A 27,613-nucleotide genomic window follows, 5' to 3' on the forward strand; every position below is an offset into this window, starting at 1 on the left:
ATGGGTGTGAATGAACAGACAAACCCCATCAGCCGTGTCTTGTGACTTTTTTATTTATCTCTACATTCTCAGCTGCTGCTGCCAAGACTGAACCTTTAGAAATATCCCAAGCATTTTGAATGAGCCTGGGTATAAACAGTTCTCATCCAGTTCAGACTGGCAGAGGCTCTATATATTAAATGTTGCCTTTAAGTGAAAAGGAAACAAATCCCCCAGTTTATTTTTAAACAGTTCCTTTACAAGAGTAACAATTTAATAACTAATCAAGAAATCATTTCAATCTGTACTGAGGGACTGGGGCAATATTCACTCATTATCTTAGTGCTTGATCCAGAGCCCAGGGCAGGCTGGGTTCAAGTCAAGAAACTCCAAGGACTAAGAAACCAAACTTATCAAACATTAAGAGGAGGGGTTGGGATTCTGTTTCTCTCCTTCTCTCTGCCCCTCCTTTGCTCATGTTCTCTCTCTTTTTTCTCTCTCGAAAATAAATAAACTTAAAACAAATTTTTTTTTAAAAAGGGTCGCCTGGGTCGCTCAGTTAGTGAAGCATCCAACTCTTGGTTTCAGCTCAGGTCATGATCTCACAGTTCGTGAGTTCGAGCCCCACATTGGGCTCTGTGCTGACAGTGCGGGGCCTGCTTGGGATTGTCTCTCTCCCTTTCTCTGCTCCTCCCTTGCTCATGCTCTCTCTCTCAAAAATAATTAAATAGGGGCGCCTGAGCGGCTCAGTTGTTTAAGCGTCTGACTTCAGCTCAGGTCATGGTGAGTTGGAGCCCCATGTCAGGCTCTGTGCTGACAGCTCAGAGCCTGGAGCCTGTTTCAGATTCTGTGTCTCCCTCTCTCTCTGCCCTCCCCCACTTACGCTCTCTCTCTCTTTCAGAAATAAAACAAATAAATATTTAAAAAATAAACTTAAAATTAAAAAAAAAATTTTTTTTAAACGTTTATTTATTTTTGAGACAGAGAGAGGCAGAGCATGAACGGGGGAGGGGCAGAGAGAGAGGGAGACAGAATCAGAAGCAGGCTCCAGGCTCTGAGCCATCAGCCCAGAGCCCGACGCGGGGCTCGAACTCACGGAATGTGAGATCGTGACCTGAGCTGAAGTCGTACGCCCAACCGACTGCGCCACTCAGGCGCCCCATAAAATTTTTTTTGAAGAAAAGAAAAGAGGAGGGCTTGGGAATTAAAAACCCAAGAGTTTCAACAATAGGGTTCTTCTTAATAAGAAGTCCCCTGGTATACTGAAAAGAAAACGTGAATGTTTCCAATCACAGACAGTGAGAAACATATTTACCTCCAAACAAAATTGCATTTTAGAAAGGATCATTCATATCACCTACGTCATTCTTACCCCCAAAATGTCTCCTAAATGCATCCACTTCTGTCCATTCCCACTGCCAACAGGTCACCTAATCTGCTCCCCACCTGCAGCCACATTCATCTTTTTAGAAAGCCTATCTGATGCTGCCACTGCTCAGTTAAAACCTTTTAAAGGCTCCCTGCTGTCCTCAGGATCAAGTCCACAGTCTTTAACTGCTCTCTCTTGGCTCCACGGTCACCCTGCATCCTGCTTGTGCCACACAGGCCTTTTTTCAGTCCCCCTTCCAGACTCAGGGTCTTTGCTTAGGTACTTTTCTCATCCTAGAAAGCCCTTCCTGCCATTCACATCTAGTTAATTCCTAGCTCACTTCTGATCTCAGCCTAAGGGAACCTATTCAAATTCCCCTGCTGATCTCTCATGGCACCCTGAACTTCTTAGAAGCACTGATCACAATTTGTAATCAAGTAGTTATGTGATTACTGGAACAGTGTCTGCTTCACGCCTAGACTTTGAGTTTCTAGTAGAGCAAGGTATTGGCTTATAGTCTCCATTGAATACCCCAACACCTGGAACTATCCAGTCCCACACCCAGAGCAGAAGCTCGATCAATCTTTGTTGACCTAATTAATGAATCCTACTCTAGCTTCCTTTTGTAAGTCCCAACCACCCTCTCTCTCAGCCACTAGGTTGTTGAAAGGACACACATCTTTCCTGGGAAAAGAACACCCAGACTTTAGTATCAGAGAGGTAAGTGTTTGCATTTGAGCCCCAGCACTTACTTATCAGTACCCCCTAGGCCCAGTCATTAATCCTCTTGAAGCTTCTGTTTCCTTGCCTATAACATTGGGCTCCCCATGGATCTCACTACACAGGTAATCTTGACATTTAAATATATTAACTGAGATCGCATATAAAAATCCACCAGAAGAATGACCAACACACAACGGACGCAACAAGCACATAATAAATGGTGGTTCGTATTGTGACTCAAACTAGTGTGTCCTTGGTTTCCTACCTTAAGCCCCTTTAGCCCCTGCTGCTGCCACAACGTAATCCAAAGCAGCAAAATATGTTGGGGGCCTCCTGCTTTCCTTCTGGCATTCCTGTGTCAGCATCTACTGTGTGTTTGTCGATGCTAGACCTAAATCGTAAACAGGCCAGACACAGCCATTGCTCCCTCAGAGCTAATCTATGCTTTAATGAAAAGATAAGGGTTTTCAATATGTAAACAATATCTTCCATAGCTACACAAATGGAATTAAACCATCTCACAGCCATTGCTAAGAAACGATTCTAAGAAACTAACCTTAAATACATACAAAGATTTAGGAATGAAGACATCTATTTGGTGCATGATATTAAAACACTGTTCTTGGGGTGCCTGGGTGGCTCAGTCGGTCGGGCGTCCGACTTCGGCTCAGGTCATGATCTCGCGGTCCGTGAGTTCAAGCCCCATGTCAGGCTCTGTGCTGACAGCTCAGAGCCTGGAGCCTGTTTCAGATTCAGTGTCTCCCTCTCTCTGACCCTCCCCCGTTCATGCTCTGTCTCTCTCTGTCTCAAAAATAAATATACGTTAAAAAAATTTTTTTAATTAAAAAAAAACTGTTCTTTGGTCAATGTGAGAAATAGTTAACGTCTACTCATTTTTTTAAATATATTCTTTAAAAATTTTTTTTTTTATTTTTTAAAGTAATCCCTATACCAAACATGGGGCTCAGACTCACAACCCCGATATCAAGAGTAGTGTGCTCCATCAGCTGGGCCAGCCAGGAGTCACTAATGTCCACTTATTATGACTGCAATTCCCAGGCTGATAAGAAAGACCTGAATGCCAGCCCACCATCTCCATTTCTGCTACCTGTTGCAACTTCTAATATAGCTAGCAACAGTAACAACAATGATGAAAATAAGAATGATGATTATTATAAGTACTATTTATTGGGTCGTGTGTGCTAGACTATACATTCCTTTAATCTTTAAAACAGCTCTATTTTTTTTAAAGTTTATTTATTTTCGGGGGTGGGGGGCAGAGAGAGAGGGAGAGAGAGAATCCCAAACAGGCTCCAAGCTGTCAGCTTAGAGCCCGATGCAGGATTCGATCTCACAAACCGTGAGATCATGACCTGAGCCGAAACCAACAGTCAGACACTTAACCCACCGAGCAACCCAGGCGCCCTTCAAAACAGCTCTATTATTATTACTATCTGCATGTGTCAGATGAGAACACTGTGGCTCAGAAAGATTAGTGACTTTTCTAAGCTGCAAATGTGGGATTTGACTCTTTTTTGTGACCATTCTACTACTTTTAGGGAAATCACCTCAAAGTTTGAGTTAAAAGATTAATGTTTTCAGTATGTAAAAATATCTTTAATAGCTTCACAAATAAAATTAAACTCTCTTAGGAACGAAGGCAGCCATGGAGGCAATACTTATAATGATGAAGTTCAGAAAGAAGTGTCTGATAGGAAGATAACTAAATTATGTACTACGCATATGTAAAATGAGTTTATAATATAGAAGGATGTTTACAATGTAGAGTTAGGGACACATGAAGATAATTGTTATGGGTGATGATTTCATTGACATAAAGTTAAAGCTAGAGTTGCATTTTCAAAAACATTGGCAATAAAGACGACAATTGGAAATTCAAAGGTCCAAGAATTGCCAAAACAATCTTGAAATAAAGAAGGCTGGAGGATTCAAATTTCCTGAATTAAAACTTATTATACAGTTATAGTAATTGAGACTTTGTGGTACTAGCATAAGGATAGACATATATAAAATGGAATTAAAAGTCCAGAGATAAACCCTTACATTCATGTTCAACTGATTTGTAACAAGGGTGCCAACATCATTTCACTAGGGAAAGAGGAGTCTCTTCAACAGATGTTGCTGGATGCCTGGATATCCACATGCAAAAGAATGGAGTTAGACTCTTACCTTATGCCATATACAAAAATTAACTCAGGTCACCTGGGTGGCTCAGTCGGTTAAGCATCCAACTACTGATTTTGGCTCAGGTCATGATCTTACTGTTCGTGAGATTGAGCCCTGTGTGAGGTTCTTCTGTGCTGACCGAGGAGCCTGCATGGGATTCTCTCTCTCTATGTCTCTCTGCCCTTCCTCTGCTTGTGCAAGCTCATGTGCTCTCTGTCTCCCTCTTAAAATAAATAAAGTTTATCTTTTTTTTTTTTTTTTTTTAAAGTTAATGTTTTAACGTTTTATTTATTTTTAAGACAGGGAGAGACAGAGCATGAACAAGGGAGGGTCAGAGAGAGGGAGACACAGAATGTGAAACAGGCTCCAGGCTCTGAGCTGTCAGCACAGAGCCCGACGTGGGGCTCGAACTCACGGACCGCGAGATCGTGACCTGAGCCGAAGTCGGCCGCTTAACCGACTGAGCCACCCAGGCGCCCCAAAATAAATAAAGTTTAAAAAAAAATAACTCAAAATAGGTCAAAGACTTAAATGAAAGCACTTGAATCATACAACTCTTAGAAAAAAAATAAACAAATCTTCATGACCTTGGATTAGGCAATGGTTTCTTAGATAGGATACCAAGAACACATGCGACAATTGAAAAAATAAATTGGACATCACCAAAATTAAAAACTCTTGCGCGTCAAGACACCAAGAAAGTGAAAAGACAGCCCACAAAACTGCAAATTATATATCTGATAAGAAACTTGTGTCTAGAATATACAAGGAACTCTCATAACTCAACAACAAAATGATAGTCCAATTAAAAAAGGCAAAGGATCTGAATAGACATTCCTCCAAAGAAGATATACAAATGGCCAGTAAGCACATGAAAAGATGCTCAACCTCATTAGGCATCAGGGAAGCATAAATCAAACCACAATGGGATACCACTTCACATCCACCAGGATGGCTATAATCCAACAGACAGATAATAACAAGTGTTAGCAAGGATGGGCAGAAATTGGAACTCTCCTTCACTGCTGGTGGGAATGTAAAATGGTTTAGCCACTCTGAAAACAGTTTTGCAGTTCCTCAAACAGTTGAACCTAGAGTTACCATATGACCCAGCAATTCCACTCCTATGTACACACCCAAGAGGATTGAAAATACATCTTCACATAAAACTGGTACATGAACGTTCGTGGAAGCATTATAGAAAATAGCCAAAAATAACTCAACATCCATCAACAGGTGACTAGATGGATGAGATGTGATATGTCCACACCATGGGATATATTCAGCCATGTTATGAGCTGAATTGTGTCCCCCCCTCAAATTCACATGCTAAAATCCTAATCCTCTCAAGTGACTGTATTGGAGATAGGGCCTTTAAGGAAGCAATTAAGGTTAATGAGGTCTTAAGGGTGGAGCCCTAATCCCATAGAACTGGCACCCTCATAAGAAGAAGAAGAGATACCAGAGCTCTCCCTCCCCTGCTTGAGGATCTTAGCTAGAAGGCAGCTTCTGGAAGCCTGGAGAAGAGCTCTCACTGGAACCTGACCATGTTTGCACTCTGACCTCAGACTTCTGGCCTCCAGCACTGTGGGAAAATAAATGTCTGTCGCTTACACCAGCTAGTCTGTGGTGTGTTGTGATGTCAGCCTAAGCTGACTGATACAAGCCATAAAAAGAAATGAAGTATACATAAATGCTACGACATGGATGGACCTTGAAAGCATTGTCCTAAGTGAAACAAACCAGTCACAAAGACAACTCTATAGAGACAGAAAGGAGACTAGTGATTGGCTGGGGCTGGGAGGAATGGGGGTCTTGGGGAGTTATGGGTAAGGGGAATAGGGTTTCTTTGCGAGGTGATGAAAATATGCTAAAACTGATGGCAGTCATGGTTGCAAATTTTGTGAATATACTAAAAGCCACTGATTTGTATGCTTTGAATTGTATGACATATGAAATATATATCAATAAAGCTGTTTAAAAAAATAAAGCTATTTCAGTAGTGGTCATCTCTGGGTGGTGAGACCTACAATGACCAACTTTTTTTGTTCAATTTTTCCACAAAGGGCAATTATTACTTCTTTTTGCAATTATTCCTTTTATAATCAGTTAAGAAGAAAGTTACTTTAAAAAATTCGCTAAAACAAAGACCAACAGAATTCTTCTTTTCTACAAAGCTGATAAAACTTCACACCTCTGCAAGAGTTGGATACACTGTAATGACAACTCCCCCTGGACCAGGCTTCTCAGTGTTTAATGTTCTTTCGCATACATTATCTCATGTGAGATTCACAGCCTCTGTGTTGTAAACAAGGCAGATGCCTGTTTTCTTTCTGAATATATTTATATCTTGCTTTCTCCCTAAAAGGAATTGAGATAATTCACAACAAAATATAGTAATAAAAGTGGAAGGAAAAAAAAGAAAAAGAAAGAAAACCAAGTCTGAAGAGAAACAGATACGCTTAACCAGAAGAGCCAATAAGCTGTTATACAAGAGCTTTGAAATGAACTCTGAGGTTCCTGGCAGACAAGGTAAACAGGGAAAGTTAGGGAAGAAGCAAACTATTTCCTCAAGGGAAGCAACATTTTTCCTGGCACTATCTGCTGGATAACTTTTCTCATACGAGGATTTTTTTTAATGTTTACTTATTTGAGAGAGAAAGCGAGGAAGCAGGGGAGGGGCAGAGAGAGAGAGAGAGGGAGATAGAGAATCCCAAGCAGGCTCTGAGCTGTCAGTGTAGAGCCCATCTTGGGGCTGGATTCCATGAACTGTGAGATTGTAACCTGAACCAAAATCAAGAGTTGGACACTTAACCAAATGAACCAACTAGGCACTTCTGATGGTTTATTTTTGTAGAAGGATTTAATGGAGTTTGACTGAAACTTTTTTACAGAAGATGCAAAAGTACATTTAATATGGCTATTTCCTAGAGCTACCTTGGTTTTGTAGGCCAGAGATATACCACTTTGGCAAATTCAGGTTAAATCTAAGATCAGAGGACCCAAGTTTATCTGCTCTAAGCCAGTGTCTTCCATACTCACAAACTGCCACCTACAATAAATACAACTTAGGGGCACCTGGGTGGCTCAGTCAGTTGAGCATCTGACTCTTGGTTTCTGCCAAGGTCATGATCCCAGGGTCATGGGATCAAGGTGCTGAGCCTGGAACCTGCTTGGAATTCTCTCTCTCTCTCCCTCTGCCCCTCTCCCCCACTTGCATGCTCTCTCTTTCTCTCTCTAAAAGAAAAAAAAAAGTTAAATACAATTTACATGGGGCACCTGGCTGGCTCAGTTGGAAGAGCATGCAACTCTTGATCTCAAGGTCATGAGTTCAAGCCCCATGTTAGGAGTAGAGATTACTTAAATAAATAAATGTTTAAAAAAAGGGAAGGGGGATGCAATTTACATCATTTTTACAGTACACAAAACTTTCACTGATGAAAGATAAGATATAGGAAGAGCATTTCTCTTACTATAAGCAATACACACTAATATCTTCTAGGTCTACTCTTTTGTTTTTTAAATGCAGGTGGCAACCCACTAATTGATTTCACCATCCACAGTGGGAAAATGGCTCCAACATGCTTCAAAAATTGTTTGGTTTACAGTAGTCACTGATCATTACTGAGCACCTAAAGTGTATGAGGCATTGAACTAAGCATGTTATATGGATTGTCTCATACAGGTCTCTCAAGGATCCAGTGAGGGGAGTCCTTCTATTATTTCCATTGTACAGATGAAGAAACTAAAGCATAGAGAGGTTCAATAACTTGCTCAAGGTCACACAGCCAGTGACAATCCACAGGTAGGCCTTAGGTCAAGTCTTTTAACTCAAATAACCTCTCAGTTGGACTTTTAAAGGGGTGTTCATCTCATTTTACAGTTAAAAGATGGAAGATGAGAAAGGGTAAGTGCCTTGCTCAAAGACACACAGTTAGGAAGCTTCCGAGCAGGTTTGAAGGTAGATTTGGGGACTCCAAAGCCCGGACTTTTTCTGCTATCATTAGCTGCTCTCTCTGAACAGCTTCAGCGGTCACTTTGAAACCTCTTAAGAGACAAGTCTTTAGATGACATGAAAAGCAAATGAGGGCAACTCCAATGTGCATGGTAACAGGAGGACATTACACAGGACTCAGTTTCTGCTGCCTCCCTCCTACTCGGATGGGACAAAATAAGGCACCTTTCAAACGTTTTTCTATATACCAGAGTATCATCGGTGACAGTCTTGCTGGGTAACTTTTTCTGATCTCTTGATGCTTTTCTGCATTTTCATCATGAGAATGTATTACTTCGATAAAGGGACAATTTTTAAATCTGTGTAAAAGGAATCAGCCTGCCCTTCTTGACAGCTACCTTCCAGAGCTCTTTACCTTGAAAATTTTCCATGTCCTGGACTAATGAGAGTTGAATCTGGAAATTGGCAAGACACTTCAGCTACTCAGATCCTAAATTTAGATCCTAAGGCGAATACCATGAGTCAACAGGGCTGGACTGGTGCTCACAGAGTGGAGTGGGACAATTAGGCGGGTGGGACCACTGCCCTTTAAACCAGGCTAACAGGCGTAAAGGGACATGAGCTTCTTGCCCTTGGCAGTTTAATCAGAGGTTGGATCCTGATGGATTTTGTATGAAACCAAACACCAAGAGATTTCTCCTGAGCATTTTAACTCCATAAATAACATCTGTACATTGCAGCTTAATGAGGTGGGGAAGAGGAAGGACTCTGGAATCAAGCTGCCTGGCTCTGCTACTTCTTTGCTGTTGAGGCTCTGGGTACATTGTTCAACCTCTCTGTGCCCCAGTTTCTTCATCTATAAAATGGACACCACAGAAGTACCTGCTTCATGCTGCTCTGAAGACTGAGTCACTGCTAGGGAAGCACATGGAACAGTGCTTGCCTCATAGTAAGCACACAGTCGATAACCTTTGCTATTATTCTAGAAAACATAAATAATCAAAAAAGGAAAATAATCACCTGCATTTCTTTTTTTTTTTAAATTTTTTTTTTTCCAACGTTTTTTATTTATTTTTGGGGCAGAGAGAGACAGAGCATGAACGGGGGAGGGGCAGAGAGAGAGGGAGACACAGAATCGGAAACAGGCTCCAGGCTCCAGGCTCTGAGCCATCGGCCCAGAGCCCGACGCGGGGCTCGAACTCACGGACCGCGAGATCGTGACCTGGCTGAAGTCGGACGCTTAACCGACTGCGCCACCCAGGCGCCCCCACCTGCATTTCTATTTTAGAAAAAAACTAAAACAGGCAGTAATCAATCAACCCATCAATCACCAGCATTACTACCACTTAGAAATAATCACTATATAGTGGCACCTGGCTGGCTCAGGTGACGAAGCATGTGACTCTTGATCTCAGCATTGTGAGTTTGAGCCCCACGTTGGGTGTAGAGATTAGTAAAAAAAATAAATAAAGTTTTTATTTTTATTTTTATTTTTTTTAATTTTTTTCAATGTTTTTTATTTATTTTTGGGACAGAGAGAGACAGAGCATGAACGGGGGAGGGGCAGAGAGAGAGGGAGACACAGAATCGGAAACAGGCTCCAGGCTCCGAGCCGTCAGCCCAGAGCCTGACGCGGGGCTCGAACTCACGGACCGCGAGATCGTGACCTGGCTGAAGTCGGACGCTTAACCGACTACGCCACCCAGGCGCCCCTAAATAAAGTTTTTAAAAAAGAAATAATCACTAGTAGCATTTTGGGGTTATATTCTAGTAGACTTTTCTTTTTGTGTAAGCATTATGTCTCCCGTTTGTTTGTGTGTTTGTTTGCTTAGAAACAGCTCCATTTACTTGTCCTTGGAGTGTTCACTACGCTAGATAATTTGGGAGGGGGGTTATGAAACACAGATCCATTCATTAATCAACAAATATTTCTTGAGCATCTACCATGTGCTGTGCGTTGTTCTAGATGCTGGGGATACAGTAGTGAACAAAACAGGAAGGAAAAAGAAAGCCTCTGCTACTACAGAATTTACACTGCATGGTTACAGGGACAATAAACAAAATAAATCTTTAAAATCCTGGGTGATTCAAAGGAATTAAACACTTGAAAAAATTATTAGTGGCTAAGTTATGTGTATCATATAGTCAAAGAAAATTTAAAAATTTTTTATTTTATTTTTAATTTTATTTTTTTTTTTAATTTTTTTTTCAACGTTTTTAATTTATTTTTGGGACAGAGAGAGACAGAGCATGAACGGGGGAGGGGCAGAGAGAGAGGGAGACACAGAATCGGAAACAGGCTCCAGGCTCCGAGCCATCAGCCCAGAGCCTGACGCGGGGCTCAAACTCACGGACTGCGAGATCGTGACCTGGCTGAAGTCGGACGCTTAACCGACTGCGCCACCCAGGCGCCCCTTATTTTTAATTTTTAAAAGTATTTTAATGTTTATGTATTTTTGAGAGGGAGAGAGACAGAGTATGAGCAGGGGAGGGGCACATTGGGAGAGAGGAAGACACAGAATCTGAAGCAGGCTCCAGACTCCGAGCTGTCAGCACAGAGCCCAACGTGGGGTTTGAACTCACAAGCAGTGAGATCATGACCTGAGCTGAAGTTGGATGCTCAACCAACTGAGCCACCCAGGAGCTCCCTCCTCTTAAGATTTTTTAAAGGAACCACTTTGGCTATACCATTTTACATTCCTACCAACAGTGCACTAGGATGCCAATTCTCTACATCCTCACAAACACTTATTATCTTCTGGGGGCTTTTTGATAGTATTCATCCTATTGGGTGTAAAGTGGTCCGTGTCTTCAATTACATTTTTTTTGTAGCAGCTTTATTGAAACATAATTCACATACCATACAATCCACCCATTTAAAGCGCATGAAAACTCAATAGTTCAGTATCGTCACAGATGTGTGGAGTCATCACCACAATCGATTTTATACTTCCTCACCCCAAAAATGAAACCCCGTACCCTTTAGCTATTGCCCTCCATTCCCCCAGCTCTAGGCAACCCCTGATCTACTTTCTGTCTCTGCAGATTTGCCTATTCTGGACATTTCATACAAATGAAATCATATAATATGTGGTCTCTTTGGTGTCTGGCTATTTGCACTTTGCATTAACGCTTTCAAGGTTTGTCCATGTTGGGGCAGGCATACATCCTTCAATCCTTTTCAAGGTGTGGACTTCAATTCTGTATTGGGCTCTTTTTGAGCCTTTGGACACCATGAATTCCAGACCTCTCCCTCAGCCTACCAGTCCGTGGACTGGCTGAAAGGAAGGCTGTGAGAACAGCAAGGCAGTATGAAATTGTGGAAAGTTCTAAATTTCCTCAGCTCTGCCACTTATTGGCCTGTGTGACCAAAGGTGAGTGACTTAACCTTTGGGACAGTTTCCTCCCCTGAAAGATAGGGTAATAATAGTATGTATTAATAGAATTTGTCATGAAGATTAATCAGAAATAATATATGTAAGGTGCCCAGCACATAGTAGGCCTTCAATAAATTGAGCTCTCATGAGGACCATGGATCTTTGCAGACAGCCAAGGTTTGGCAGTTAAGGACACAGGCAACACTACCCTCCAGGCTGGGACACCACACAGCAGGAGCAACTTCCCATTGCCTTCCCTTCATTAGCTCCAACTTTCATTCAGAGTCACCCCTGGGTGTGACAGACCCAAATATGGTGATAGGAAAGGCCCTCAGTCTAGGGTATATGCTTCCCATTCTTCTAATATATGATTGAACAAAAATCTCCTTTAAACATCCCTGCTCCTTCCCCACAATCTCTCCTAAATGGCCAAATACGCAATCCACCCTTTCCTCTAAGCCACCTCAACATCTAAACCTCCCCAGTTACTCTCTGGCCCTCAGCTATCCCACACTACTCTCCCCAACAAAAGCCTAGAATGTTCACCATCTTTTTGTTCTTGCCCTCAGTGTTGAGACCAACCCCCCAAGCCCATCAATCACCACCAAGACAACCACAAGTTTTCCAAGGTCTATGTTTGCTCTGCAATAGGCCTCTTGCCCAGGGGGCAGGCGATTCTATGGCAACACCAGTTGGAATTCTTGTTTAGAGAGATTTCCTGGTTTACTCTTTCCATTTTTCAAAGGAGAAAGCAAAGTCCATCTACTTGGTAAATTGCACAGATGGGCCAGGAATTCAGATTCCCTGAATTTTAATCCAAATGAAATTGCATTAGTGAGAAGAGCCTCAAAAGGAAGACTTTGAATCCAAAACCTATCACTGTTGCTGGGACCTTGCAGCTTGTCCACCACGATATTAGGATTTTGCTGATGCGGTTACAACACATTCTCTACTAAGAATAGATCCGTGTAATCACTTTCTCTGGCCTCTAGCCTGATGTATCCTTATAAATTTCTCCCAGGGGTTGCTAATCTGCAGCCAGGATTGAGAACCACTGCTATCAGTAAATTACTTGGAATAAAAATTTTAGGGGTGCCTGGGTGGATCAGTCGGGTAAGCGTTCAGCTTTGGCTCATGTCATGATCTCAAGGTTCATGAATTTGGGCCCCACGTTGGGCTCTGTGCTGACAGCTCAGAACCTGGAGCCTGCCTCTGATTCTGTGTCTCCCTCAATCTCTGTCCCTCCCCCACTCACGCTCGCCCTCTTTCTCTCTCTCAAAAATAAATAAAAAGACATTTAAAAAAATTTATACATATTTCTTGACAGTTTAAAAAAATATTACTAAAACCAGCCACCAGGTATTCACTTTGGACTAGGGGTCTATTTAATAGCATACAATGGTATTTAATCTTACTTAATCCTCACAGGAGCCCTCTGCAACAGGCCCTAATTGTCCCCGTTATAACAGAGGAGCAAACTGTGCCTTGAGAGGACGAGCAACTTGCCCCTGACCTCATTGATGAAAAGGGGCAGGACCCCGGTCTGTCAGACCCCCAAAGCCAATATCCTTTTTTTTTTTTTTTAATATCTATTCATTGATTTTGAGAGACAGAAAGAGAGCAAGTAGGGGAGGGGCAGAGAGAGAGGAGAGAGAGAATTCCAAGTAGGGTCTGTGCTCTCAGCGCAGAGTCTGATGCAGGGCTCGAACCCATGAACCATGTGATCATGACCTGAGCCAAAATCAAGAGTTGTATGCTTGACCAACTGAGCCATCTAGATGTTCCCCTCCACCAAAGCAATATTCTTAGTAACAACATGTATTACCCACATATTACTAATCATTTATTGATCTTATTATTATGAGCCAAGCACTATTCCAGTTCATTTAATCTTCCCAAAATTCTATGGGGTTGTTGCTAATATCAGTATTTCCACTTTATTGCCGTGCCAACTGAGTCAGTGACAGAGATTATGCAACCTGCACAAGGTTATACAGTTGATAAATGGGAAACTTAATCCAATCTGGTTCTGAGAGATCTCCAGAAGTTGGTGGATTTATCCAAATCCTACAAAAGCACTCTGCATCTATATAACTTCAAAGAAGAATACTGAACAATCAGATGAAGGAATGAAGCTAAGGAGGTTGGAAGCATCCATTTACATAAACTTAAATTTGGGATCTTGAACTTGTGGGGCAAAGCACTTTAATTTTTATTTACTTATTCATTTTTTAGAGATACTGCAAGTGGGGGAAAGGGGCAGAGGTAGAGAGAAAGAATCTCAAGCAGGCTCCATACTCAGTACAGAGCCCAGTGCAGACCCCGATGCAGGGCTCCATCCCATGACCCTGGACTGTGACCTCAGCCAAAATCAAGAGTCAGATGCTCTTGGGGCGCCTGGGTGGCGCAGTCGGTTAAGCGTCCGACTTCAGCCAGGTCACGATCTCGCGGTCCGGTCCGTGAGTTCGAGCCCCGCGTCAGGCTCTGGGCTGATGGCTCGGAGCCTGGAGCCTGTTTCCGATTCTGTGTCTCCCTCTCTCTCTGCCCCTCCCCCGTTCATGCTCTGTCTCTCTCTGTCCCAAAAATAAAAATAAAAAACGTTGAAAAAAAAAATTAAAAAAAAAAAAAAAAGAGTCAGATGCTCAATCACTCAATCGACTGAGCCACCCAGGTGCCCCATGGCACCCAGAGCATTTCAAAAAAAGGAAACCCTCTTTGATTTACTTTTTAATTTCAGCAGAACAGTAGGGGATCTTTGAGCATTTCAAAAGAAGGCAGTCCTAGCTATGCAGACGTGTGCACATTTTTAATGAAAAAATATGTACGAAAGTTGATGTCATCCAAACGTCTCCACCCACGGGTGAGTCTTAAATTAGAACCGATGAAAGTAATATCGAGGCATGAAGTCCCTAGATTTCTTTTAATCAAATTTTTATTTCTTTTGCAGGTTCAAATGGAGAAGGAATAAAGTTTGAGGACATATGAGAGAAAAAATTAAGATGTAAGTGACACCTTAGAGTTACTGATATATTTCTTCTTAAAGAGTAAGTGTATTATCAAAGCAATGACTTCATTTAGAATTACTCTCAAGGCAATAATCATTCTCATTTTACAAGCAGGGAAAATGAAACACCAAGATCACATCACCCATCAACAGTTCCAAAGCGGGTTGGTGGCATTAAGTGCAAATGGAAGCAACAATTTTGGATGACAACATGGCAATCGCTGTCTAAACGTAGTACATGCAAGTCCTTTGAACCAGCAATTTCATTCCTAGGACTTTATCCTATAGAATACTTCTATGAGTAAGCAAGGACAAATCTACAAAAATATCTATGGAAGCATTGTTCACATTATAGGCTGAATATTCATTTATAGGGATTGTTTTTTTAAAAGCATGGTACAGACTGTTTACCATTTTTATGGATCCACAAAAAAATAATGAGATAGATCTATATATATTGGCCTGTGTGATACTGTGATTTATAATAAGAAATATATATTTGCCTTTGTCCCCACTTCTGGCATACAGCTCCTAAAAACCCTTGGAATTTCCCAAGTGAAGAAAAGCTAAAGGTGTCATTTTTTATGTTGATAAAGTGACTTTTGGATCCAAGTTAGGATGGGGGCTGGTTGCCGGGGAAAACCAACCATGTGATTAGAGGGTTAGAAACTTTCCGTCCCACCGCCCAGGCTTCCGGGATGGGGTGGGGGGCTGGAGGTTGAATCTGGCACCATTGGCCAATGATTAAATCAATCAGGCCTATGTAATGAAGCCTCCATAAAAACCCAAAGGACAGGGTTCAGAGACTTCCAGATGGGGATACCAGAACAATTCCCCGTGCCTTCATGCCAGGCCCTAAGCCCCACGAGGACAGAAGCCTCTCTGTTCAGGACCTCTCTCTCTCTCCCTTTTATCTCTCCATCTGGCTGCTGATTCGTATCCTTTAATGTAACCTCTGTAATAAACCAGTAATCTAGTGGGTAGTTTCCTGAGTTCTGTGAGCTGCACCAGCAAATTAATTAAACCCAAGGAGGGGGTTGTGGGAAGCTCCCGACAGCAGCCGGTCAGTCGGAAGAGCAGGTAACAACCTGGATTTGGGATTGTCTGCGGTGGGGACAGTCCTGTGGGTCTGAGCCCTTAACCTGTGAGAACGGATGCTACCTCTGGGTAGACAAGTATCAGAATTGAGTTGAATTCTCCAACCTAGCTGGTGTCAGAGAATTATTTGATGATGTAGAAAAACCCCTCGCTACACAATGAAATTTTTATTAAAACTTTTAGCATGAAAAGATGTCTATGATATACTACCAAGTGAAAGAAAAAGCACATTGCACTACAGCATTTATAATATGTTTCCATGTTTATAAATATATATGTGCATATATTTATACGTAGATAGATGAAGAAACCCTATGGGTAGACACCCTCAATAGTAACTGCCTCTGGAAAATAAGCCATTGATTATTTTAACATATATCATTGTTAGGTGATCAATTATGTTCATTAGTTACAAAGGGCTACAGCTAATGCCAGAACCCACCTCCTGGGTCACAGGCTCGTGTTCTCTGTACCCGGATATCCTCTTTGGTGGCGAAGCCCTTCCCTGCTCCTCATCTATGGATGGGCAGGATATTTGGAAGGAGGGAGAAAAGAACATCCTCATCCCTATCCACTTACCCCTGGCTTCCTAAAACATGCTGGCAGATCCTGCAGCCTCTGGACAAGGGACTCAGCATCCCCTCTCTCCACACCTCCCTATCCAGTGGCCTGTGGCTATTTCAGTGTTAGCGGGCAGGGTGGGAGGCATGGCCAGATGCTGCCCACTGCCCAGCCTGGGGGTCCTGGTACCCTGTTGGGAAGCTCTGCACTGGGCCAACATGCCCAGTTAAGGTAACTGGACAACATGGCATGAAATGGCCCTAGGATCCCCGGCATCAGGCAGATCTGGGTTCAAATCCCTGGTTGGGCCCTACTGGCAGTGTGGCCTTGTGTGAGTCATGTTCTCCCAGCCCTGGTTTCCTCATCTGTACAATGGAGATAATGTCCTCTGTGTGGCAGAGCAGGTGTGAGGACTACATGGCAACAAAAGGTGCTTAGCGTGGTGCCTGGCACATGGTATGTGCCCAATAAACTACAGCTACTACTTAGTTTCAGACATTCTCTGCTCTAAAACTAAGTTCCAGGGGTATCCTAAGGTCATAAGCATGTGGTGTGGCCAAGATGAGATGCTTAAGACTGTCCTTAAAACCCAATCCTAATATAGTTAAGGTTTGTCATTACAATCTAAACTTAAAATACTAGATTAAAAGTCAGAAAAAAAAAATAACTTATCTGGTCCCTACCCACCTCCCACCCCTCTCAGGCTTTGTTTTTTTCCTAGTGCCCTCTTTTTTTTTTTTTTTTTTTTTTTAATGTTTGTTTTTCAGAGGCGGGGAGGGCAGAGAAAGAGGGCGACAGAGGATCCGAAGTGGGCTCTGCACTGACAGCAAGCAATGAGGGACTCAAACTTACAAACTGCAAGATCATGACCTGAGCCAAAGTCAGACGCTCAAAGGACTGAGCCACCCAAGTGCCCTTCCCAGTGTCCTCTTAATGAAAGGAAAACTTCAGTTCCAGGAATAAGTGTGCTTCTAAGAACCTTCTTAATCTTAAAGACACAATAAACAATATAATGATCCTATTTCCTTCATTGTTGTGGCTTCTAGGAAGCTCAGAACCATAGTTCTATTTATTTAGGACAATTTTTGAGGTTATTATTCACATTGCATAATGTATGAGGGAAGGGCCCAGTGTTTCCTGAACAAATAGCTTGTCTTTTTTCTTATAGACACTATGAACTATTTAACAGATCCTATTTTCCTCTTTGCTTTGTCTCTAAGAAATCTCTAGGAAGTATAGGACTTAGAGTATTTTGTTTACTGCATTTTGTGGCTTAACTTTTTCTCTCCTTTTAATTTTTCCCCAACCCAATTACCACATTTGGTAACACCATACCTAAAAATGTTATATTACAAGTTTCTGTAAGCTACTGAAAATGGCTCTTGGAATGAGGTAGGGAATAAACAGGTAAGCAAAGAAAAGTAAATAATCTGTTTCCTTTGACAGGTCAACCTCCTCCAACATTTTCTTTAAAATATCAACAAGAAGTGATAAAGTCATTTAAAGAACACTTAGATGGGGCACCTGGGTGGCTCAGTTGGTTAAGCGTCCGACTTCAGTTCAGGTCATGCTCTCACAATTTGTGAGTTCAAGCCCCGCATCGGGCTCTGTGCTGACGGTTCAAAGCCTGGAGTCTGTTTGCGATTCATGTCTCCCTCTCTCTCTGCCCCTCCCCCACTCATACTCTGACTCTCTCTCAAAATAAATAAACATAAGAAAAAAATTAAAGAATACTTACATATATATAAAGAATACACACACAAATATAATCTGATGTTTCATACACATATATGTAAATATATGTAAATACACCCCCCAACACACACACACACACACACACACACACACACACACACACTGTAACCTGATGTTATAGGAACAATTTCTATGGCTTCTTTCTTCCTACATCCTAGATTTCCAAATAAAATATCACCATTCAACTACAAAGCACATTTGAAAACAATTACTGAGTATATACAAAGCTAAAAATACACTATTAATTGAGAAGGGATTTTTGACCACATCTCAAAAATGACTTAGGCATCTTGTTTGGAATTATATTGGCTGCAATTCTTGTCACACACATTTAAAAATAATTCCTGCAACTGTCCCAGTGGATAGAGACTTAAGGATAACTTCACACCATTTCTGTCCTAGAAGAAAATCCTGTTTGGGAGGGCCTCTGACTCAGTGTAACATGAGATGAGCTATATATGACCACAACTCTACCCTGACAGCGGACACTATTCTCCCTCAGACCTCCTGTCTGCATCAAGGTTGCTCTAAGAAATGAACTTGGCAAAATTTATTCATACTATAAATACCAGAACATAATATGGATAATATGGCATGCACTCAAAAAATATATTACATATGTTTATTGGATTTGTACATAGATCAGTTTGTGCGTTTTTTAGATAAAGTTGAAGAACTGTTTTTATTTGCAGTCATTCCATTTTTTTTCTTTACTGCAAGTCTAAAGGAGAACTAGCATGTGTCTAACATAAATTGCTTCATCAGAGGTCTTTGGGGTCTAATGATAGTGTCACCTTGGTTGGGGGGATTTATTATCCAAACTGCCACACTACCCTAATTCATAAGGTTTAAAACAGGAAGTAACTCTATACTGCCTGAGTGTAAGGAATGATTCAGCTTGGGGAGTCTGGGTGGCTCAGTCGGTTAAGCGTCAGACTTCGTCTTGGGTCATGATCTCATGGCTCGTTGGTTCGAGTCCCACATCCGGCTCTGTGCTGATAGCTTGGAGTCTGGAGCCTGCTTCAGATTCTGTGTCTCCCTCTCTCTCTGCCCCTTCCCTACTTGCACTCTGTCTCTCTCTCTCTCTCTCTCAAAAACAAAAACAAAAACAAAAACAAAACATTAAAAAAAAATTAAAACAAACAAAAAGAAACGATTCCACTCAGGGACACCTGGAGGAAACAAGGAGTTCTACTTCCCCTGGTGAGCAGTCTGTGTGCTGCTCCTAGCAATTCAGCTCTGACTTAGAGGCTTCAGTCAACACAAACAGCAGGAACCCAAAGCCCAGAAAGTCCAGGTCATGAGAAATAAGATAAGCAGGATGTCACGTTCAGGAGGATTCCTGAGGGAATTTGGCTCTGACAGTAGAATCCAAGGGAGCATCTTAACTCTCTGTGTCTTTCCTCAGATATGTGTTAGAAAAGTGGACAGAAAAAGGGAACGCTTGGGCCCCGGCCCTAGGCCCTCCTTTGGCAGTGTGCCCTTGGACAAGTCTCTCAACTTTCTTGGGCGTCTACTAATTCGTTTGTAAAATGAAGCCCAGAGCTCTGTCCACCCTGTATGTGTAGACTGCATGCTCTATGCCAGGCTCTGTGCTAGGCTGGAGGCACCATGAGTAAGAGAAAGAGTCCCCTCCAGGGAACCCTATGGCACTTAGAGTCTAGTGGAGTAAACCAACAGAATTGTTTAAAAGCACACAGATATTTTAATTATACTAAAATTGTGACAGTAACCAGCCTTTATGGGAATGATGTGCCAGCACTTATTCTAAAAATCAAGTCCTGTAACCTTTTAACAGCCATATGAGACAGGTACTGTCATTAGTCCCATTTTGTACATGGGAAAACTGAGGCTTAAGGAAGTTAACTAGATCAGGATCACACAGAGAAAAGTAAAAGGACTCTCTGAACAGGTCTGGCCAATTCCAAAAGCCAGTCCTTTACCCATTGCACTGTACTGACTTCCTTCTTAGCTAACCACAGTTCTGGAGACAGCGTTTAGAACTGGCTTTTTTTTTTTTTTTTTTTTTTTTTTACCTAAGTGCCATTTCACAGTCTAATTGTAAGTGGAAATTTTACCCATGAATTCCCACTGGAGCATTTATTGAACCCCATCTTGCCTGGAAAGGACTGCTCCTTCTGGAGCCCTGGAAAGGCCACAAGGGACACGAGCAGCAGGTGGCTGAGATGCGCGGGTGGTGGTGATGCTAATGCTTTCACTCTGCCCCTCCACTGCTGGCTGGGTTACACACATCAAATCCCGTCTGCTCTACCTGCTACACAGCAAGCTAAATCAATCTGTCAACCAACAGCAAATCAACTCAAAAGAATAAGAAACAACAGAACTAAATAGGCACGCTGCACTTTCCTTGACCTTTAAACTGATTACAGCCTTGATTGTCTTCCAATTTTGAAGTGAAATGAAATGGCAGTTGTGCACAGAAGAGAGGCCTGGGCTGGTCCTGCCAGTTTACAGCTCAAGCTGCTTCTTAGCAAGGGTTAAATGGTAGCAAGTCTTTAAAACCGCCAATTTGATGAGCTCTTACTCTGCACCAGGCACTGTCTGTATGCTGGCTCATTTAAGCCTCAGGACTCTACCCATTCATTCATTTATTCACTCACTCATTCAACCAATACTTATTTGGTACTCACTTTATGCCAGGTGCTGTACTAGGTTAGGTCTTTGTCCTCATGAAGCTTATACTTTAACAAGGAAGACAGGTAACTGCCAAGTAAACAAATAACAGATGGACTTCCCTTGCCCGGGGCTCAGGGCATGCAGGCTTAGAGGACTCCACATTTTTAAATTATTACTTTAGAGAGAGACAGAGAGAGAGAGAGCAAGCTGAGGAGAGGGGGCAGAGGGAGGGGAGAGAGAGAGAGAGAGAGAGAGAGAGAGAGAGAGAAAGAGAATCTCAAGCAGGTTCCACTGTAGGTGCTGAGCCCGATGTGGGGCTTGATCCCACAACCCTGGGATCATGACCTGAGTGGAAATCAAGAGTTGGACACCCAACCAACTAAGCCACCCAGGTGCCCTGAGGACTCCCCATTAAAATTTTTTTTTAGGGGCGCCTGGGTGGCTCAGTCGGTTAAGCGGCTGACTTCGGCTCAGGTCATGATCTCGCGGTCCGTGAGTTCAAGCCCCGCGTCGGGCTCTGTGCTGACAGCTCAGAGCCTGGAGCCTGTTTCAGATTCTGTGTCTCCCTCTCTCTGACCCTCCCCCGTTCATGCTCTGTCTCTCTCTGTCTCAAAAATAAAGGTTAAAAAAAAAAATTTAAAAAAAAAAAAAATTAAAAAAAAAAAAAAAAAAATTTTTTTTAACGTTTATTTAATTTTGAGAGAGAGTCACAGAGCAGGAGTTGGGGAGGAGCAGAGAGAGAGGGAGACACAGAATCTGAAGCAGGCTGCAGGCTCTGAGCTGTCAGCACAGAGCCCGATGTGGGGCTTGAACCCACGAACCGTGACATCATGACCTGAGCCTAAATTGGCTGCTTAACCAACTGAGCCACTCAGGCGCCCCGAAGTCTCCCCATTTTAAAGAGAACACGAAATAACTGCAGATCCAGTGCCTCCTTAGAGTATCAACTCTGGCTGACCATTAGAACTGGGAAACAGCATTAACATGCACGCCTGGGGGCTCATCCCAAAACCATCGGATGAGAACCTGTGGAGGTGAGGCACTGGAATTTTTTTAACTGATAATTTTGAAATAATTTTGAATTTACAGAAAAGTGGCTATCATCATCCAAAGAACCCCCAGGCTCACCAGTTGTGTATACTTTGCCATACTTATATTACCATTTTCTCTCTATGTATGCATACATATACATGCATGTTACACATTCTTTTTTTTCTGAATCATTTGAGGTTAAGCTACATACCATATCCACTGATCGTTAAAGTCTTCAGCATGTATCTTAAGAATGAAGAGGCTTCTTACATAGCCCAAGAACATTGTTCAAAATGAGGAACTTTGATAGTGCCATGTATTTATTTATATAAAGACTATATTCAAAGTTTGCTAATTGTCTCAATAATGTCTTTCATAGAATTTTTTCCCATACAGGAGCCAATCTAAGATCATGTGCTGTGTTTAGCTGTCATGCCTCCTTGTTCCTTCCTTGGCCTTTCTTGACACTGGCATTTTTTAAGAATCTGAATCAGTTATTCTGGTGTGTGTCCTTCCTTTTAGGTTTGTCCGATGTTTCCCCATGATTAGATTCAAGTTATGCATTTTGACAGGGATAGTGCATAAGCATATATGTTGTGGGTCCTTGGTACATCATACCAGGAGGCACGTTATATCAGCTTGTCCCAATATTGGTGATATTAATTCTCAACACTTGGTGAAGGTGGGTCTGCCAGGTTTCTCTAATGCCACGTTAGCATTTTCCCCTTTGTTTAATGACTAATTTGCAGAGGGATATTTTGGAATTCTAAATATCATATTCCTCATCAAACTTTCACACAATGGTTTTAGCAAGTACTGATGATTTTTGCCTGAGATAATTATTTACTAATATGGTTACAAGATGGTGACTTTTTAATTTCATTAGACTTTCTTGTTTTTAAGTTTATTTATTTATTTTGAGGGGGGGGTACAGAGAGAGGGAGAGAGAGAATCCCAAGCAGGCTCTGTGATGTCAGCACAGAGCCTGATGTGGAGCTTGAACTCACCAATTGTGAGATCATGACCTACACTGAAGTGGGATGCTTAACCAACTGAGCCACCCATGTGCCCCTAATTTCATTATACTTTCTCTGTGTATTAGTTGGTATTCTAATGTAAGGAAAAGCTTCCTCATCTCCCTCATTTGTCAAGGAGTTATAATTCATTACTGTCCTATTAATTTTGACACTTAACTGTCCCAGATTTGCTCAGTGAGACTCCCATCAAGCTATAGCCTATATTCTTTTCCCATGTCCCCATCTTTATTTTCTGGCATAAGATGTTCTAGGCTGATCTACTTTCCTTGCCCCAGGCTTGTGATCAGTCATTTTTCCAAGAAACTTTTTTTTTTAAGTTTATTTATTTTGAGAGACAGAGAAAGCACCAGCAGGGGAGGGGCAGAGAGAGACGGAGAGAGAGAGAATCCCGAGCAGGCTCTCCACTGTCAGTCTCGGGGCTCAAACTCACAAACGGTGAGATCGTGACCTGAGCCGAAACCAAGGGTCTGACACTTAATCGACCGAGCCACCTAGGCATCCCCATTTCTCCAAGAAACTTAATTCTGTTTAGAGTAAAGTGTACTTAGAAACCAATATCTGGACACTAAGAATGCTCATTACTTCTAGGATTTTCTGTCAATGGCACTGGTATTTTTAGAAAGCTCCCAAGGTGATTCAAACGCGCAGCCAGTATTGAGAACCATTGTCTATGAAGAAGGTGCCCAACCACCACCTAAGTAGATGGCTCTGGGAAGGGAAGGGAGAGAAGATATTTAGGAGCTGTGGAGTAGTGGACCAATGCAGTATATCTCAAAGCATGGGTAAAGACACATTAGTGGGCCATATAATTCATTTAGTTGGTCATGTCTAGCATTAAAAAAAATAAAAATAAAAAACAAAACCTCAATAGAACAGGAGGGCATGTACTAGATTATAATATAAAGCTATTTCTTACTGAGTCACAGTCCAAAAAGATTGAGAATTGCTGGTCTAAAAAGTGCTGGGCTTTTTTTCTCCTCTGCTAGATAAGAGTGGGTGCTTCCCCCAAGCCAAACCCTAATCCAGGGAAGGGAAGAGCCAAGAGAACACCTCAAAAAGGTTGAGGGTGGGGTGCCTGGGTGGCTCAGTCGGTTAAGCGTCTCACATCAGCTCAGGTCAGGATCTTGTGGTTCATGAGTTTGAGCTCTGCATCAGACTCTGTGCTGACAGCTCAGAGCCTTGAGCCTGCTTCGGATTCTGTGACTCCCTCTCTCTTCCCCTCTCCTGCCCACACTCTGTCTCTCTCTCACTCTCTCAAAAATAAATAAAACATTATTTTTTTTTTTTAAATTGAGGGTATCTCAGTATTTACTTGAACATTTGCTTTAAGGGCAGATTGACATACAGATCATCCCCCTTGCCTGTCTGAGAAGGTTCAGTGTGACCTGGGTAGACACACTGGGGCAGAGAGAAGGAGGACCATGGAGAGGTCTGCATGTCCACCCATGAGAGTGAGTCAGGTGGACACTGGGAGGCAAGTTGAACTATCCTCCTGATGCCTCAACCAAGAGGGCTGGCCACTAGGTAAGGAGATCCCCAACAGCAAAAGGCTGGGAGTGGACTGGCAGAGGTGAGATCTGGGGTGGTGGTGGAAGAGGCAGAGACGGATCCAGATCCCCACAGGGGTGTTCTGCCACCTGTTGTTTCCCCCCAGGAAGAACGCATATGAAATACAGGAGTCAGAGAGTCAGCATGGAGATGCCTGCCCAAAGGACACAAATGGTAGCCTTAGCCGGAGAAGCAGTGGCAGCCAAAAGAGGATCACAACAGACAGTGATCTGTATCTCCCTCCTTCCCACCCGTCCCACTAGAGGAGAAAGGGATTCTGACAAGAAAAGTGTGGAAGTGTGAAAGATCTAATAGTTCTTTCCCCTACTCCCACCCCCACTGATGAAGGGCGGAGGGGGTTGGGTAAGATTTAAATGGGATGTGAGATTGAAATTTAAACTAGACTGGGCTTTCTGAAATTACAGCATACAGAAAAGACATGGAATCCACCCAATATGCCATGAAGGGACTGGAAAGACAGATTCAAGAAGGCAGAATTGAAGACAGTTTCTGGGGAGAAGAGAAAGCTTTTGTTTAGACCCCACCATGTTGAGAGTGTTCAATAAATACTATTTCAAGGAGGCCTGGAAGATGAGAAGCAGCTGAGGATGGGTTACCTGGCAGAAAAAAAAAAGAAAGAAAGTACAGTGTCCTCTGGGTGAGGGAGGTATTGGCATATGGAAAGGACGGAAAAGTCTGGAGGGACTATAGCCTAGTGACAGGGGACAGGCTGGATGCGGAGTTGAGTTGAGAGGACTCAAAATATGGATGGCCTGTAGCCTGCTGAGGTGAGTAGGGTTATTTTTTCATAAATGGTAAAGTATTATGTATTTATTTAAAAGGTTCCAGGGCGCCTGGGTGGCTCAGTCGGTTGAGCAGCCAACTTCAGCTCGGGTCATGATCTCGCGGTCCGTGAGTTCGAGCCCCGCGTCGGGCTCTGTGCTGACAGCTCGGGGCCTGGAGCCTGTTTCGGATTCTGTGTCTCCCTCTCTCTGACCCTCCCCTGTTCATGCTCTGTCTCTCCCTGTCTCAAAAATAAATAAAACGTTAAAAAAAAAATTTTTTTTTAAAAATAAAAGGTTCCAGGGGCGTCTAGATGGCTCAGTCAATTGAGCATCTGACTCTTGATTTTGGCTCAGATCGTGATCACAGGGTCATGGGATTGAGCCCCACATTCAGCTCCATGGTGAGCATGGAGCCTGCTTGGGATTCTTTCTCTCTCACTATCCCTCCCTCTGCCTCTCTCCCTAGCTCATGCTCTCTCTCTCTCTAAAATAAAAAAAATTTTTTTTAAAGATTCCAACAGTGCACCTCTCCCTACCTCGTACAAATCCTAAAGGTATCATGTATCATTAATGTATTCTTCCAGGCTGTTTAGACGTCTCTGTGTTTCCATGTATATATTTTTAATATATGGATGAAAACTTACGGTTCTGCTATTTTTTCCACTTGATTATATATCACAAATCTCCTTCCATATTGTTGGTTGAATAAATGATACTAAATCCATACCATGCACCTGTTAAACTTCATGATGCTGCTCTTTAGTTGTTGACCAGAATGATGTTCTGAATATGTTCAGTGACAGATTATAACGATGTAAAATCCTATTTTTAACAAAATATCTATAGATACTCATTTGTACCTGTTTGTACCAGAAAAAGTACAGCAGGATATACACCAAAATATTAACAGTGGTGGGATTTCTGTTTTTTTCCCTTTTTTGGCTGTTGTTTTTCTTTTTTACTTTCTTTAAAATAAAATATATATATATAATGTATAATAAAAATAATAAAAAATAAAAAAATATTTTGATAAAAATACATTAAGTCAATTCTAGACCCACATGGGGCTTGCACTCAACCTCAACCGAGATTAAGAGTCGCAGACTTTACTGACTGGGCCAGCCAGGTGTCCCTTGGTTGTTGTTTTTCTAATTTTCCTATTGTAAATAAATAGTAAATTAAAGTTTTATAACAAAAAATGTGGAAAGTAAATAGGACGAAATGGTGCTGCTATTCTTTGTTCTGTGTGTGTGTGTGTGTGTGTGTGTGTGTGCACACAAATGTGTGTGTGTGTTTAATTTCTCACAAAAGGGGAGAGAACAAGCATAAAGCATCATTTCAGTTCAGACACACAATCAATAACTTAAAAAAAAAAAACCACCCGTCACACTGATGGACACTGTATTTCCAAAATGAGGGGTTATCCTTGATGTCTTATAGCTTGAACAAAAAAGACATGCAGACATAAGATGACCCTGAATTTGTCCCTGAGTGAGGCAAATAGCCATATAAATTATATCACATCACCTCTGGCATTCTAGAGCAGAATCTTAATATGCAGCCACTTCCCCCCCACACAGACTGAGTTCCCTGCAGACACAAGGACCCCATAAGAACCCAGAGGGCTTCTTTCTGAGCCTGGGCTAAGACTCAGGCTTTTCCTAAATAAACTAAGGACTGTGAATCAAACAACTAACCTTTCTGTTCTTGTTTGGCCCAGAAAATCTTGACTCGCTGGTGAATGTGTTTGTCTTCACGCAGTTTCTTCTGCCACTGACGCAATTCTTGAATCTCAGGATCACACCGAACCTGGAAAATGCCCACAAAGCTTTAGTTTCTTTCCTACAACTTCTATACATTAGCTTGTTAACTCTGCATGGAAAATCCTTTACAAACCAACTGGATATGCTTTAGGTTCTAAGTGAATCAGTGTTTTAAAGGATTTACCTAAACTCCTACAGCTTATGTAGTATTTGAGTGTAAATAACGTTGTGTGAAGATTTGCTATACTAATGGTAGGTTGAGAACATTCTAGATCTGTGCTCTTCAGCAGAAATACAAAGTAGCCTCATGTGAAATTTTACATTTCCTTGCAGTTCCATTTTAAAAAGTGAAAATAAGTTAGTGAGATTATTTTTAAGAACATATTTTATTTTGGGGCATCTGGGTGGCTCAGGTTAAGTGTCCAACTCTTGATTTCAGCTCAGGTCATAATCTCACCATTCGTGGGTTCGAGCCCCATGTTGGGCTCTGCGCTGACAGTGGCAGAGCCTGCTTGGGATTCTCTCTCCCTCTCTCTCTGCCTCTCCCCGACTCGCACTCCCTGTCTCTCCCAAAATAAATAAACTTAAAAAAAGAATATATTTTATTTAACCTCAAAGATCTAAAATATTATTTCAACATGTAATCAATACAAAAATTATTTATGAAATATTTTACTCTCCGTTTTCCATACAGTCTTCAACATCTAGTGTGTATTTTACAGTGACATCACAGCCCAATGTGGGCTAAACACATTCCAAGTGCTCAATAATCACACACAACTGGTGGCCAGTATATCGGTTCT

At 42.1% G+C, this 27,613-nt stretch overlaps 1 protein-coding gene and 1 long non-coding RNA gene across 8 annotated transcripts in view; one reads left to right on the forward strand and one right to left on the reverse strand.

Moving 5' to 3' along the window:
* Positions 1–27,613, reverse strand: part of IQCK (IQ motif containing K) — a 126,754-nt gene that overhangs the window by 12,522 nt on the left and 86,619 nt on the right. For 5 of the 7 annotated variants that reach the window (XM_058709838.1, XM_058709839.1, XM_058709835.1 and 2 more), the window contains one exon: positions 26,745–26,856. In XM_058709838.1, coding sequence (XP_058565821.1) covers positions 26,745–26,856 — 112 coding nt within the window. Of the gene's footprint in view, positions 1–20,666; positions 20,733–26,744; positions 26,857–27,613 lie in introns of those variants that run through there. The other 2 variants (XM_058709837.1, XM_058709834.1) reach the window with 2 other exon arrangements.
* LOC131500602 (uncharacterized) lies at positions 14,534–17,274 on the forward strand. Its single transcript, XR_009256378.1, has 2 exons — positions 14,534–14,591; positions 17,021–17,274. It is a non-coding gene; the product is annotated as an uncharacterized LOC131500602 (long non-coding RNA).

Source organism: Neofelis nebulosa, chromosome 18 (assembly GCF_028018385.1).
Source record: "Neofelis nebulosa isolate mNeoNeb1 chromosome 18, mNeoNeb1.pri, whole genome shotgun sequence".
Classification (NCBI taxonomy): domain Eukaryota; kingdom Metazoa; phylum Chordata; class Mammalia; order Carnivora; family Felidae; genus Neofelis; species Neofelis nebulosa.